Consider the following 14,866-nt stretch of genomic DNA (forward strand, 5'->3'; position numbering starts at 1 on the left):
GTGATGTCCAGATAATATTCAAATAACTACGGCCCAAGAGTTCCTTCTGATGCTTGGAAAAGGCCGAGGCTGACTTTGTTGTTTTTTGCTGCTGCATTTTTGTGCTCTCACTGTTAGAATAAATTGGGCTATTCCTAATAAATTCTGTTGATACACAATTAGTGTTAAGCGATTAATACCATCTTGGAAAACTGATGTGGAAGGATCTCAACTTAATAGATAGCTATTAGAGAGCACCTATTGACCAGTTAAAATGGTGGCCTGCGCCGGGCCGGGCCTGGGCTTCACGCACAAATGTTCGGAACAAGCCGGCCTTAGGAACTCCTCTCTCTCTCTCATTATTACTCTGGTAATGGACCTGTTGATTACTTCACGCACAAATGTTTGGAACAAGCCGGCCTTAGGAACTCCGCTCGCTTGAGTACCTGCACAGGTAGGCAGGCGATCAAGTTTTGGAGAGCACTCAGCGCAGCTGCTTTGCAACGTTGTTAGAGAAGCAGGCAATCAAGTTTTGGAGAGCGCTCAGCACGACTACTTTGTAACGTTGTCAAAGAAATAGGAACCAGGGTCCCCTTTTTAGGGGGGACCTGGGACACAGTTGCCGCAACAAGGAAAATAATCAAGGTCGTCCGTGGTAGTCGGAGCCCTGGGCTCCTCTACTTCATCCCCTATTAAAAATAGGGTGGAGAGCCCAGGGGCCGCCTTACCTGAGGACCTGTGGCTCCCCAGGACTGATATCAAGGGCAAAGGCGTATATTGAGATTAATTCTAAGGAAAATCACAAAGGCCAACCTCATTTTCCATTGTTCAAGTTGTGAGTAAGGCTGTGTTCATTCTAACTTCTTCCCAACTCCCTCCACCTCGTTTTTCGCACGCATGATTCCCAAACTACTAAATGGTGCATTTTTTTAAAAAAGCTTATATACAAAAGTTGTTTTCAAAAATCATATTAATCTATTTTTTTAAAAAAATAGTAAATATTTAATTAATCATGAGAAAATGCGTCGCTCCGTTTTCCATGCGAAGAGGAGGGGTCTCAACCCCTCCAAAATAACACAACCTAAGTGGAGCTTATAGTTCTATATAGATGTTCAATCTTAACTGGTCTCTATCGAACCGCTGCTATATATATAGACAATACATTGGAAAAAGGCAAATTTCTGTCTGACTTTGAGATTTGGTGAGGGTTGTTGGAATTTATATGTGGGCTAAGACCCATATGAAGATTAATTTTTAGAAAAATCACAAAGGCTGCTCTCCTAACCACTTGAGCCTTTTGTGGTGGAAAGAACAAGATGAACACGCGTGCTCTTGCTAGCCTCACCTCGCCTCGCTAGGCCAGGCCAAGCTCGTAAGTGACATGCGTGTGAATGGTCTGCTAAAACTGGCATGTCATGCTTGCGCAGATGTGGTTTGCTTTTACAGTTTTGTTTTGCTGTAAAAATTGGTATTTGTTTCCTAATATGTTATATGATAGTACTCAATCGGGACTCTAGGTCCTGTCACATAACACAAGCCAACGTTACAACCGAGTTATACTCTATTACGTAATATATGGATCTAGCCAACCTCTTATCTCTTATCTCTAGTAAGATATGCAGGTCGAATGGGTACCCGGTATCCATATCAGTACTACAAAATTATCTCTGGTTAATGGCAACGACATATATCCGCTAGCTATCGTGTTTTGTATGCGCTTGGCTTAGCATCGAAGCCATGCAATGCATCTCTGCTTTTATACTTTCGGTTGAATGTCCTGTCAGCTAACAGAATCACGCAAAAAAAAAAAAACACTAACACAATCACGCGTCGGATGCATTATGCATGCAAGCACTATAGACGCGTCGGATCCTTCTTTGTTGGCTAGCTATAGAGGCCTTTAGCTGAGCTTCCTGGTGTGGTGTACTGGATGGACCCATGGATGCATGATGCTGATGCACACCCAAGTCAAGCTTGCTGCTTGGTAGCGAAGGAAGAGTCAAGTAAAGGCGATAACAAGGCTATCTTTCAATATCCTCTTTAGGAGCATTTTCTTTTCAGAAAGACAAACCATCCTCCGTTCATTGCGCGTTCATATTATGTCGCAGGTTTAATTATGTCGCTGGCATCTTTGTGAAGAAAATACGTACCGCAATATTTAATAAAGCCAAATTGCATGTTCCAATATTGGTTGTGATTTTTCTCCGAGTAATTTAACTTGATTATTGTAGCATGTCTGTTACGCCCTTTGTTGCATAAATTTTGATTTACGACAAACCTAAAACATCTAGTAATAGTTTTGGGTAATGCTTTTGCTACTAGTTTTTCTTTGGCCATACTTGCCTGATTGTTTTGACCTATGGGTGTGTTTAGTTCACATCAAAATTAAGTTTAGTTAAAATTAAAACGATGTGATGAAAAAGTTGAAAGTTTGCGAGTGTAGAAAAGTTTTAATGTGATGCAAAAGTTGAAAGTTTAAAGAAAAAGTTTGAAACTAAACTCGGCCAATGTATTGGGAGTTATACTGAGAAGTACAACAATATAGATATGTTGGTACCTCTCGAAAACACCTACTCCCTACGGTTCTAATTTAATACCTCTTGAAAACACCTACTAACCCTGTTCGTGAAGATAAAGTTAGAGTATGGAAATCGAGAAAACTATCAGGGCATAAAATAGTTAAGTTTAATAGTTCGAAAAGTGTCTTAACGAAAATCAAGGTAAAATTTGTATGTTAATTAGAAGTGAACCTGTATATGAAACCTCTCCTGGCATGTGCACTGCCTGTAGGAAGTTCCACAGATGATTGAAGCGTGTCAAATCCTCAACTTAATTTCTAAATTAGAAAACAGCTTATATTCCTAGAAATCATATTTTGTGAAATTGGAAGTTCCTCCGGTCTTTAAGCACTATAGTTCTTGTTAAAAATATTTATAATACTAACAAAGATGATGTATTAACAAAATGTGTTACATCCTAATTAAATACTCCCTCGGCTTTTTAATATAATACGACATAGACTTTTTGAGATACATACATATTCATTTTATTATAAAATTATGTAATTATGATTTGATTTATCATCAAATATTTTCTAAGTATGACTTAAATATTTTTATATTTTCATAAAAGTTTTGAACAGGACGAATGACCAAATGTTTATAAAAAGTTAATAGCGTCATATATATTAAAAAATAGAGGTAGTACATATAAGCATTAAGTTTTGAGTTTTTTTTTAGAGAAAAGGCCAGCGGCCCAGTTTCGCTAGGGAGACCAGCTTTACATAGGGTTCATTACAGCCAGACAAGAGAGAAAACAGGGGAGAACCCCGGCAGCAACGAGCTCTGAAGACTACCCTTAGACCCTGTTTAGATGGGACTAAAACTTTTAATCCCTATCACATCGAATGTTTGGATACTAATTATAAATATTAAATGTAGACTATTAATAAAACACATATATAATCTTGGACTAATTCGCGAGACGAATCTATTGAGTCTAATTAATCCATGATTAGCCTATGTGTGATGCTACAGTAAACATTATCTAATTATAGATTAATTAGGCTTAAAAAATTTGTCTCGCGGATTAACTTTCATTTATGTAATTAGTTTTGTAAGTAGTCTATATTTAATACTCTAAATTAGTGCTTAAATATAGAGACTAAAGTTAAGTCCCTGGATGCGAACACTACTGCAATAGACACAAAAGCAAGACGAGCTAAACACAGCATTTCAGTTCTGTAGGATCATCTCAAAGCTACACAAGGGAGACAAGACTAATGACATCAACTCCTTTTTTTTCTGTCCTTCTGGCTGTCAGCAAAACGCTGAGGAAGATTGATGAGGGTGTTAGGTCCCGATCTTTCGATAGGTGTTCATAAACGGTTGATTTGAGCGGAGTCATGACATAAATCGATCCAGCCAGCTTCTGAACGAACACGCTACTGAGCCCCGCAATCACAGCACCACGTCTCCTCTGGTTATCAACCGTACCGAAACCCGATTGACCTCGCCGAGAAGGTTAATCCCTATATGCGAATCGAAGAACACTAGCAAGAACAAGATATATTGCAACCAAATTGCATATGAATGATTAAGCACTCAAATTTGGGGTTCCACAAACCGATCTAACGGCGAAACTGTTCTTGATAGATTAATCTAAGCAAAACCCCCTCTAAACGATGACGGCTACTGAATAAATATAATTAGGGACGTCCTAGGGTTGCTCTAGGGTGCACACCCCCTTGGGCTAAGCCCACGACACAATTTCAAGGCCTATAACCCAAATCAGATTCGAACTGGATAAGGTACGTGGCTTGTTTTACAGATTCTCGGCAGCTCAGTAGGAATTTTGACATGGGACCAAAACCATCTGAAAGTAGACTCCATAAGATTTCCAAGAAGTACTCATGGGCCCCGAAATTCCTTCTAGATCAACGGGTAGGTCCGTTTGAAGTTGATGCTGTCAGGATGCCCGAATCCGAATCGAAAACGTGTAGAATTTTATCTCTGGTCTTCTATGGACCAAAAGTGACGTGGTGAGGTAGAAGTAGACTTGAAAGAGATCTTGGTTTGGTCCCCAATCAACTTCTTTGATCATCCATGCATTCGTTACACTCGGTCTGTTTTCCTTCGCTCAAGCAAGTACCTCTGCAAACGAAAACACAAAAACTCACTGTGTAGCAACGTTTGTTTAAATATATAACAAGTAAATCTAATATAGAACATATGCACCTTTGGTTGATTAATATATAAGGTAGTTATGGTTATATCCGAACTAGTTGTGCCCTTACGAAAGATTACCCTACTCCAACTCAGTTCAGTCACAACTCTTCACCTACGATCTTGAGGCGTCCTGTCAGGCGCTCCATCTCACCAGTCTCCCCCTTCTTGCAGCGAGGTTTCCACTGAAACAAAAGAGAGTTAATTTGGAAAGGGATAGTTTTGAGTGCTTATGGGTAATCTGACAGTTTAAAATATTATTAATGATCAAAGCTGAAACATTATCGATCAACAGTGACTATTTGGGAAAACAAGTGGTAAACTCAGGTATACACTTTCCATACAATCTATTTTGCTATGGATGTGTTTAGTTCCACACCAAAATTAAAAGTTTGAATAAATTACAACGATGTGATGAAAAAGTTGGAAGTTTATATGCGTAGGAAAGTTCGATGTGATGGAAAAGTTGAAAGTTTGAAAAAAAAAGTTAAAATCTAAACAGGATCGTAGTGGAGTAGTATATATAGAACTCGAAGCCTGGACCCATTGTAGTCCTGGCCTGAAGTACTGGAGAGAAAAATTAATTAAGCAGCTTCTTCCATTCAGACATAGGTCGATCCATCGCGATTCTTCCATGGACGTCGACGAGCTGTTGTTGATAGCAATCAGCCATGGAAACAACGAAGACGGTAGCGACGGGGTTGTCGGGATATCGGACGAGGTGTACGCCGCGGAGCTCCAGCTCCAAGAGTTGATCATGTCGTCCGCCATGGCGGCCACCGCTGCGGCGGCGGCAGATCAGCTTGACAGCGGTAGCGCCGTCCACGCGTCGAGCGAGGACGCAGCAGCTGCAGCTCATGCGAAGACGTCTCCATCCTCCGCTCTCGTCCCCGCCGCCGAGTGCTCGTCCTCCTCGGCAGCGGCCATGACCCTTGTCGCCAGCGTCGTCAAGTGCTCCTGCTCCTCGTCAGCTATGGCACCGTCGGCCACCACCACGTCGTTCCTCTTCTGCAAGATCTGCATGGACGACGTGCCGGCGTCCGACGCGCACCGCGGCAGCCACGGCTGCGCGCACGCCTTCTGCGCCGCCTGCCTCGCCGGCCACATCGCCGCTAAGCTCCACTCCGGCGGCGGCGTCTACTGCCCCGAGGATGGCTGCGCCAGCGCGGTCGACCCGGAGCTCTGCCAACCCATCCTCCCAGAGGACAACTTCGAGCGGTGGTGCGCCGCGCTGTGCCGGGCCATGGTGCTCGGAGGCCGCCACGTGTACTGCCCGTTCACGGACTGCGCAGAGATCATCGCCGACGAGCGGGGCGGCGACAGCGACGGCCAGCCGACGGAGTGCCCGGCGTGCCGGAGGCGGTTCTGCGAGCGGTGCGGCGTGGCGTGGCACGGAGGCGTGAGCTGCGGCGAGTACGGGGAGCTGGCGGTGGGGGACAGGGGGGAGGGGGACCTGGCGGTGGTGGAGATGGCCAAGGGGAGCAGGTGGCGGCGGTGCCCGCGGTGCAAGTTCTTCGTGGACAGGTACGAAGGCGGGAAACTATTTTAAACTTTATCCGCATGTCATTCCGATCGTTATAAAATATATTTTAAAAAAATCAATAGCATAGGTTAATACTATCTCCGTCCTAAAATAAGTGCAATTTTGCACTATTTATCTTCAACGTTTGACCGTTCGTCTTATTTGAAAATTTTTTATGATTACTATTTTTATTGTTATTAGATGATAAAATATAAATGATACTTTATATGTAACTAATTTTTTTAAAAATTTTTATAAATTTTTTAAATAAGACAGACGGTTAAACGTTGGACACGGATTTCAATGACTGCACTTATTCTGGGACGAAGGTAGTATATGATAAATCGCTTAAATTCAAATTTAACTTCAGGTACGAAGGCTGCTCGCACATCACCTGCAGGTGCGGGCTGGAGTTCTGCTACGGGTGTGGCCAGGAATGGGGGCCTACTGGTCATTCCTCGTGTCAGCGACCTTGAAACACCTGGATGGTCGGGATTCGGATGCTGGACATGCCCCGTCAGTCAAACTATTATAACTAGTGTTATGTTATCACCTGTTAATCTGCTATCTATCCGAATTTAATTCATCTTAGGTTTAAATCTCGGTGCCAGCTCTTTACACCTAAATTTGGTATCTAGTAATTATAGTCGTTGAGATAGATAAAAAACAAGTGTGCAGTCCAACTATTTTTTACTATTGCTAGTATTGTTAGCTGTTTTCTATCCAATTTAATTGGTGGTTTAAGTCATGTATTATTTTTTTTTGAGAATTTATGTCATGTACTCATATCTTAGATATGCTCTGTTTGTCACATTTTAATTACCTTTGTGACTTCACAGAGTGCCAAATTTATAGTACTTATCCGAGTATTCCCTAGCTACTACTTTCAGCACGCATGAGTATGATTAACTTTTCAAGATATAATGGAGTATGATTAATTAGTCAGTACATTAAACTCAATGTATATGTTTTCTCTAACTATTTTAGATAATGAAATTGGTAATTCCCAGGCCTTATAACTAGTACAATGATACACACAACTGGAAATTAACCTCTATTTATCCCCACGTGGGCAACCGCGCCTCCACCCCCTCCCCGTCCTCGCCCTCGGAAACCGCACAGCGAAACATCGGTGAACGGGCAGTAGACGTGGCGGGCTCCGAGCACCATGGCTCGGCACAACGCGCTCGAAGGTGTCCTTTCGCAGAGCTCCGGGTCGGCCACGCCGGCGCAGCCATCCTCGGGGCAGTAGACGCCGCCAGAGTGGAGCTAGGCGGTGATGTGGCTGGCGAGGAAGGCGGCGCAGAAGAAGAAGGCGCGCACGCTGCCGTGGCTGCTGCTGTGCACGTGGGACGTCGGCACGTCTTCCATGCATATCTTGCAGAAGAGGAACGACGTGGTGGGGACGGACGGCGCCATAGCTGACGAGGAGCAGGAGGACTTGACGACACTAGCGACAAGGGTTAGGGCCGCAGCTGCGTCACCGGCCTGTGGGGCCGAGGAGGACGGGTACTCGGCGCTCGGAGAAGAGAGGAGGACGGCGTCGTCTCCGCATGTATTCACCTCACACCTTAATCCCACCTCTGATTACATGGAGGATGGTGGTGGGCCAGCGTTTGCGGTGGGGGCATCTCGCCGCCTGTGGCTCGAGGAGGGAGGAGAAGGGAGAGGGAAGAGTAGGGAGGGGGAGGAGGTCGGCGGGCGATAGGGGAGCTCGCCAGTGCTGTTAACGCCTTCCCGCTAGCCAATGAGGCCGGGCGGCAACGGCGGAGGCGGAGGCGCGGCGTGGATCGCGCGAGAGCGCTAGGGAGCGGCAGCGCGGTGTCGGGAGAAAGGAGGATAAGGAGATTTTTAGGATTGGGTTTCTCTGCACAAATCTTAAAGTAATCAAGTGGTCTAGAAGAATTTGTAAGATTTTTAGGGGGTTTGTTGTCAAATGATGTATAGACAGTCCCTACAACGGAACTCATGGCTTTCACCGAGAATGCTCAACGTCGGGGGTGCGGGGGGAGGGGAGAAAAATCGGTCGCTCCCCCCTCCCCCCATCACGTGTGCACCTGGACCCCCACCACATATCTCTTGTCCTCACCTGCTACTTATCCACACAAACAACTCCATTGCAACAAATCACCCATATATTTTGGAAACCCTAAGGGAATTTGGTTTATTTTTTGTTCCGCTAAAAATATTTCACCTAGTGTACTCATAATGTTTCATTATATATAGATCTAATGTTGCAGTGAACTGAAATATTCCATTGCAACATAAAACCCATATATTTTGGAAACCCCCTATTAAGGAAATTCGTTTTACTTCTTGTTCCACCGAAAAATGTTTTACCTAGTGTACTTATAATGTTTCACTATGTATGGATCAAATGTTGCAGCGAACTGAAACATTCTTTCGCTATTTGCTGAAACATTGTTTTTATATAAGGTAAAACAACACCCGATTTAAACGAGTAAAATATTTTCGATCTACTTAGTGAAACAATTCCGATATACCTAGTGGAACATCGTGCAACATTTAAAAATAATTCAATAATAAGCTAAAAAAAATTTCGTCGGAATATATCAATGCGTGGTCTTGTTTTGAAGATTTAATTACAACGAATTTAATGATGCAATCGGATCATAATTTGAATCAGAATAAGTAATTTAAGAGAAAAATCAGTTTAAAATATTTTACACATAAATCGGGCGCGACGTCAGCGCCCGATTTTTCTCTAAACCGATTGGACGCTCGACCCGTAGACTCATCCCGCTTTCACTAAGCATACTAACTCACACATGCGTATCACTAACACACTACCGCTGTGCCGCCGCCGCCGCAGCGGTGGCCGCCATGGCGGACGACATGATTACCTCTTGGAGCTGAATCTCCGCGGCGTCCACCTCGTCCGATATCCTGACAACCCCGCCGCCATCGTCTTCGTTGTTTCCATATGGCTGATTGCTACCAACAAAAGCTCGTCGACGTCCATGGAAGAATCGCGATGGATCGACCTTTGTCTGAATGGAAGAAGCTGCTTAATTTCTTCTCCTCTCCAGTGCTCCAGGTCAGGACTAAAATGGGTCCAGCCTTCGCCTTAGGCCATGTTTAGTTTTCAAACACAAATTTTTCGCCATATCAAATCGGATGTTTAGACACATGCAAGTATTAAATATGGAAAAAAACTAATTACATAAATTGAATGCAGATAGCGAGACAAATTTTTTAAGCCTAATTGCGTCATGATTTGACAACATGGTGCTATAGTAAACATTTGCTAATGAAAAATTAATTAGGCTTAATAAATTCGTCTCGCAGTTTTCAGACGGAATTTATAGTTTGTTTTGTTATTAGACTACGCTTAATACTTTAAATATGTGTCCGTATATTCGATGTGATACGCTAAAAATTGTTGTTCGCGAACTAAACAGGCACTTGTGTGTGTGTGTATATATCACATGTACCCACAATCTGCACCTTATATGTAGCTTGCACGAATCTTAGGGCAAGTATATTAGGTGCTAACAAAATGTAACATGCATGATGTTTACGTTATACTATATTTTTTACAAGTGTAAAATACCTTGTTTATGTAATTTTTGTATTTCTTGTATGCAAAACTTGTTCATGTACTTTACCTTGTTTATATAAATTACCTTGTTTATGTAGTTTTTGATGGTAGGATATATATCATTTTGTAAGTATTATTTTTGCAAGATGACAATTTGGTGATATAGTAGATATATTGTTTTCTCATTTTGACTAAATATCATGTTATAAACAAAATAAGGGTTAGAGAAATACAATGCACTAGATATATAAATGTCATATATATGATTATTATTGAAAAAAAATATTTGGTAAAAAATACAACATACATGTTATACATATTGTGAACCAACCTAATTCTAATCTTTTCTCCTTATAGCAATCATTCATTTGGTTAAGGTTAGGTACATTTTGCAGCACGTATCTTGGAACTTGTTATATTACAATAGTCAAGATAATTACTCGGACAAAAATCACAACCAATTGGAACATGCAATTTGGCTTTATTAAATATCACAGTATTTTCTTCACAAAGACGTCCGCTACGTAATTAAACCTGCAAGATAGAAAAGCATTTCTTCTCCGATAGTAATATGAACGCGCAGATGAAAGGAGGACGGTTTGTCTTTCTGAAAAGAAAATGCTCCTAAAGAGGATGAAAGATAGCCTTGTTATCACCTTTACTTGATTCTTCCTTCGCTACCAAGCAGCAACCTTGACTTCGGTGTGCATCATGCATCCATGGGTCGTCCATCCAGGACACCACACCAGGTGGCTCAGCTAGCCAACAAAGCAGGATTTAGGTCCCGTTCTTTTCTCCAATAAGAGTTGGATGAAGATTAAGATTTTTTAGTATATTTTTCAAACTGCTAAACGGTACATTTCGCGCGAAAACTTTCTATATGAAAGTTACTCTAAGATATCATATTAATCTATTTTTCAAGTTTGTAATAATTAAAACTCAATCAATCATACGTTAATATCACCTCGTTTTGCATAAAAAACTTAATCTTCATCTACAGGAGAAAAGAACACCACCTTAGTGCCTGCATGCATCCGACGTGTGATCGTGTTAGCTGACAGGACATTCAACCGAAAGTATAAAAGCACCGATGCAGGATGGGAGAAGGAGAACGTTCCAGAGCCTGCTCGCCCAATCGCCTGTCCACGTCATACGGGCAAGACATAGTAGACGACGAACGATGGCGCAGTACAGAGGAGGATGCAAATCTTAGATTGTTTTCATGTATATTGCTTAGATGTGACGGCTCGGTTTATATAGAGATAACAACACACATGATTAGGATGCCAGCACAATCTCCATAACGCATAACCGAACCAGATAAGTCGCGTATAACCAATCCACTCCACGCACTGGATAACCCGGTGTGTTTAAGTTTTCAAAAACAAACACTCATTTTTGCAACAAAACAAAACTACAAAAGGAAGTCGCGTCTGCGCAAGCATGAGGTGCCAATTTTGACGGACCACGCACACGCATGTTGCATATGCGTCTGGCCTGGAGAGGCGAGGCGAGATCTTCTAGTTCGTTCTACCACATATGGCTCAAGTGACTAGAAGAGCACTATCCCTAATAAGGATATCTCTCTTTCTTACAATAAGCAAGGTGATTCTAAATGTTCAGATGCAACCCTTCTCATGAGGTGGGTCTTTGTAATTTCTTTTCTAAAAATTAATCTCCATATGGGCCTTAGCCCACTGGAAATTTCAACAATCCACACCAAATCTCAAAGTCATATAGAGATCTGCCTTTTTTTTTTTAGAGATCTGCCTTTTTTAACGTACTGTTTATATACCAACAATTTGACAGAGACTGGTTAAGATTGAACATCCATCTAGAACTACATGCAACACTTACTCATAACTTGAACAATAGACAATGAGGTGGGCCTTTGTGATTTTCCTATGAATTAATCTCTATATAGGCCTTACCCCATATATAATATGGACAGGTTTCATTAAATGTAACATTGAATATGTTTTGATAATATGTTCGTTTTGTGTTGGAAATATTGCTATATTTTTCTATAAACTTAGTAAATTTGAAAAGATTTGACTAGTGACTTATAATATGAAATAGAGGAAATAGTTTGTGAGGTGAGGTCTCATCCTGATTTACAGTTGTATATTTATGACCTTCCACGATGCCCACAAGTAATGGGAGTCCAGCTGCTGCAACTAGAACGCTTGACATTGGTAGAGGCGAGGCGACATGAGAGGAGGAAGAAGTTCAAACATTGTTAACAAAAAACCTAGTCTAAAGTTACATTATTAATTGGCTAATACCTAATCCAATGTAACTTAGGAAATCAAAATTACTAAATTAGTGCATAGTACAATTCACTCTATAGATAATTACTTTGTTCCAAGTCAATTGTCACGAGTCATTATAACAATGGAAACGAATGCTTTGCATGTAAAAGAAAAATGTAATGTCGGTGGATCTATAACTAAATGAGTGTTTGATTGAATATTCGAGTGGTCTAGAGATGGGGATTTATAAACACGGGCAGAAAAAAGGTATTTATTTACATTTTCTCACATTTCAAATAAGAAAAAGTCCATTTTATGAATATGTAATATTATTCATCCTGAATTTTTCAATGTCATTCGCTTTACAATTAATTGGATGCAAACCAGACATGTTTTTATTTGCTCACATACCACTGACCTCTCTTATCCCCTTCCCTCTACACAAGGTCTGGTGAGTACGCAGATCGAGGATGAGGATAGGAACATGATTCAGTGCCAGGTAACGGCGGTAACTGGAGTTTGCACGAAGCATGAGGGCAAGCCTGGTTGAGGAGGCGACCCGACAGAGGTGACCTTGTAGCTCACTTATTAACATGTTAATTTTAATATAAGCTATAAACTCATATAAACTCATAGTTGGCTTGCAAGTTTAATAATGAAGCCAACTATGAGAGAGCAAGTTTAATAATAGAGCCAACTATGAGCTTATAGCTTATATTAAATAGTTTCCCTGAAAAAAAAAGCTTATATTAAATAGTTAACATATATAATAAGTGAGCTACAAGGTTATCTTTTTTTTCTCATCCTCTCTCTATCTCTCACCTATGCATTTAATGTATTTATCTTGAACTATGTGAATAGCTAGTTCTTGTATGAGAGCTAACCTTCTCTATTTTTCAAATTCTCTTTTATCCACATAAGCTTATAGTTGGCTTATAGACTACAATAGTATACTTGCTCTAAGGATCCGACTAGCATGCAAAAGCAAAGGGGTAAGCGGTGGGTAATTCTTGTTGGGTGGCGAAGATAGTGCGTGGTTGGTTGGTGTTAGGCAGTGCTAGCCAGCACGATCGGCAAGGACAATGCTCTATAATCCTTAACTTGACCCCATCCACAACATTCTCCTCAACTCTATTATTTTGACCAAGACCATAGGGGAAGCCTCCACAATTAATACCTGTAATAAAAATAATTACAGCGTTCCAAGCCACAAAGATACAATATATAGATCGATCTCACAAAAAGATTAAGTCTAAAAACAAAAAGGTGGATGTCCTTTTTAAAAAGAGGCTCCAAGATTGAATAGAAGGTGTTACTTGCTGAAAGTTGAACCTATTTATTTGTTTCCAAATATTTCAAGCTGCATAAAGTATCTTTTCAATGAGATGAGACTGTTGGAAGAGATTAATTTGCAGCCTGCTGAAGCATTGATCCGGGACCAACAGATGTGTTAAAAAAATTGAAGCTTATGCCAACATTCCTTTCTAAAAGAACACTCAAAGAACAGATGCATATAAGTCTCTCTTATCTGATGATTACAGAGGACACAAGTATGATCAGTTCTTTCAAGTGCATACTTCATTCTATCTAGCAAATCTCCAGTGTTTAGACGGCCAATGAGCAATAACTAACTGAAAACCTTAATTTTCATAGAACATTTGCTTTTCTAAATCCATTTCAAGTATTCTGGTGGCGTTTTCAAAAAAAAAAAAGTATTCTGGTGGCTGCACTCCCATAAAATTCATAGCATATAGACCTTTTGAGAAGAGAAACTAGCATTGCCCCATATATATCTCCATTCATCTTTATCATGGGTAAATTCAGAGGAAGCATCCTGACTTTGCAATTGAGTAACCTCTTCATAAGTTTGCCGGGACAGTACGGCGAAGCATATTTTTGTGCAAGAGATTTATTAACAGCTTTATAAATTGAATCTGTCTTGTTTGTGGAATAAGAACATGCTCTTGTAAATTGTAAGGCTCTGACACTTCCATTCCATAAATCATCCCAATATAAACTTGATTTACCATCCCTATTTGGTAGCAGAAAAACTCTATTCGATAGACATTTTTCTCCTTTCCATGATGGCGGCCTGATCAAAATGCATGATTGTCAATGTTAAGACGCGTCGTCCATTAGTCCGATCCCCTAGCAGACTCTTATCCTCCCTAGGGCACCACTGTTCTGCCCTCTCCCACATTTAAGGCCTATTTAGTTGGCAAAAAAATTTTGCCCCTACATATCACATCGGATATACAAACACATATTTAAAATATTAAACGTAGTCTAATAATAAAAATCCGCTAGAAAACCGCGAGACGAATTTATTAAGCCTAATTAATCCGTTATTTACAAATATTTACTATAGTATCACATTATCAAATCATAGTGCAATTAGGCTTAAAAGATTTGTCTCACAATTTCCTAGCGGTTTTTTTTCATGACACCAAATTATGTTTTAGAACGGATTGGAGAAAGAACAATATAATGGCTTCCAGCCGCGTCATTGTTGTAGGCATCGTCGCGGCCGTTTTCACCGCCGCACTCGTCCTGTCAACAGTTGAGGGCGGCCAGCACCTGACTGCAGGTGGATCTGCAATCAGCGCTGTGCCTCGTCATGCAGGCCTGCGCCCATCCAGGGTGTGAAAAACCGCCGGTAACCGCGCGGTTACCGCGGTTACCGCCCGTACCGCGGGGGTACGGTTACCCGTACCGCGCGGTACGGTTTAATAAAATTCGTCCAAATTCAAAAATTTAAAAAAAAAAAGAAAAAAATCAAAAAAAATAGTGAAGGTAGTGCTTGATTTATAGTGTTTTATGGTAAAGA

The 14,866-nt window shown here is 41.1% G+C and overlaps 1 protein-coding gene and 1 long non-coding RNA gene across 2 annotated transcripts; one reads left to right on the top strand and one right to left on the bottom strand.

Annotated features, from left to right (window-relative positions):
• The first annotated feature begins 5,254 nt into the window (after positions 1-5,254).
• On the top strand, positions 5,255-7,105 carry LOC4346618 (E3 ubiquitin-protein ligase RSL1). The gene is made up of 2 exons (XM_015755538.3): positions 5,255-6,227; positions 6,596-7,105. Exons 1-2 carry the CDS (start codon positions 5,338-5,340, stop codon positions 6,699-6,701), a joined length of 996 nt encoding a protein of 331 aa, XP_015611024.1. The 5' UTR covers positions 5,255-5,337; the 3' UTR covers positions 6,702-7,105.
• A 1,760-nt stretch (positions 7,106-8,865) lies between these two features.
• On the bottom strand, positions 8,866-10,979 carry LOC9266502 (uncharacterized). Its single transcript, XR_001539853.3, has 3 exons — positions 10,804-10,979; positions 10,444-10,545; positions 8,866-9,236 (listed from the first exon to the last, which is right to left on the bottom strand). It is a non-coding gene; the product is annotated as an uncharacterized lncRNA (long non-coding RNA).
• Positions 10,980-14,866: the final 3,887 nt, after the last annotated feature.

Source organism: Oryza sativa, chromosome 9 (assembly GCF_034140825.1).
Source record: "Oryza sativa Japonica Group chromosome 9, ASM3414082v1".
In the NCBI taxonomy this organism is placed as follows: Eukaryota; Viridiplantae; Streptophyta; class Magnoliopsida; order Poales; family Poaceae; genus Oryza; species Oryza sativa.

Coding starts and splice junctions, on each gene's coding strand:
- LOC4346618 (XM_015755538.3), top strand. CDS start 5,338: ATGGACGTCGACGAGCTGTTGTTGATAGCAATCAGCCATGGAAACAAC. Junction 6,228..6,595: donor TGCAAGTTCTTCGTGGACAG/GTACGAAGGCGG, acceptor ATTTAACTTCAG/GTACGAAGGCTGCTCGCACA.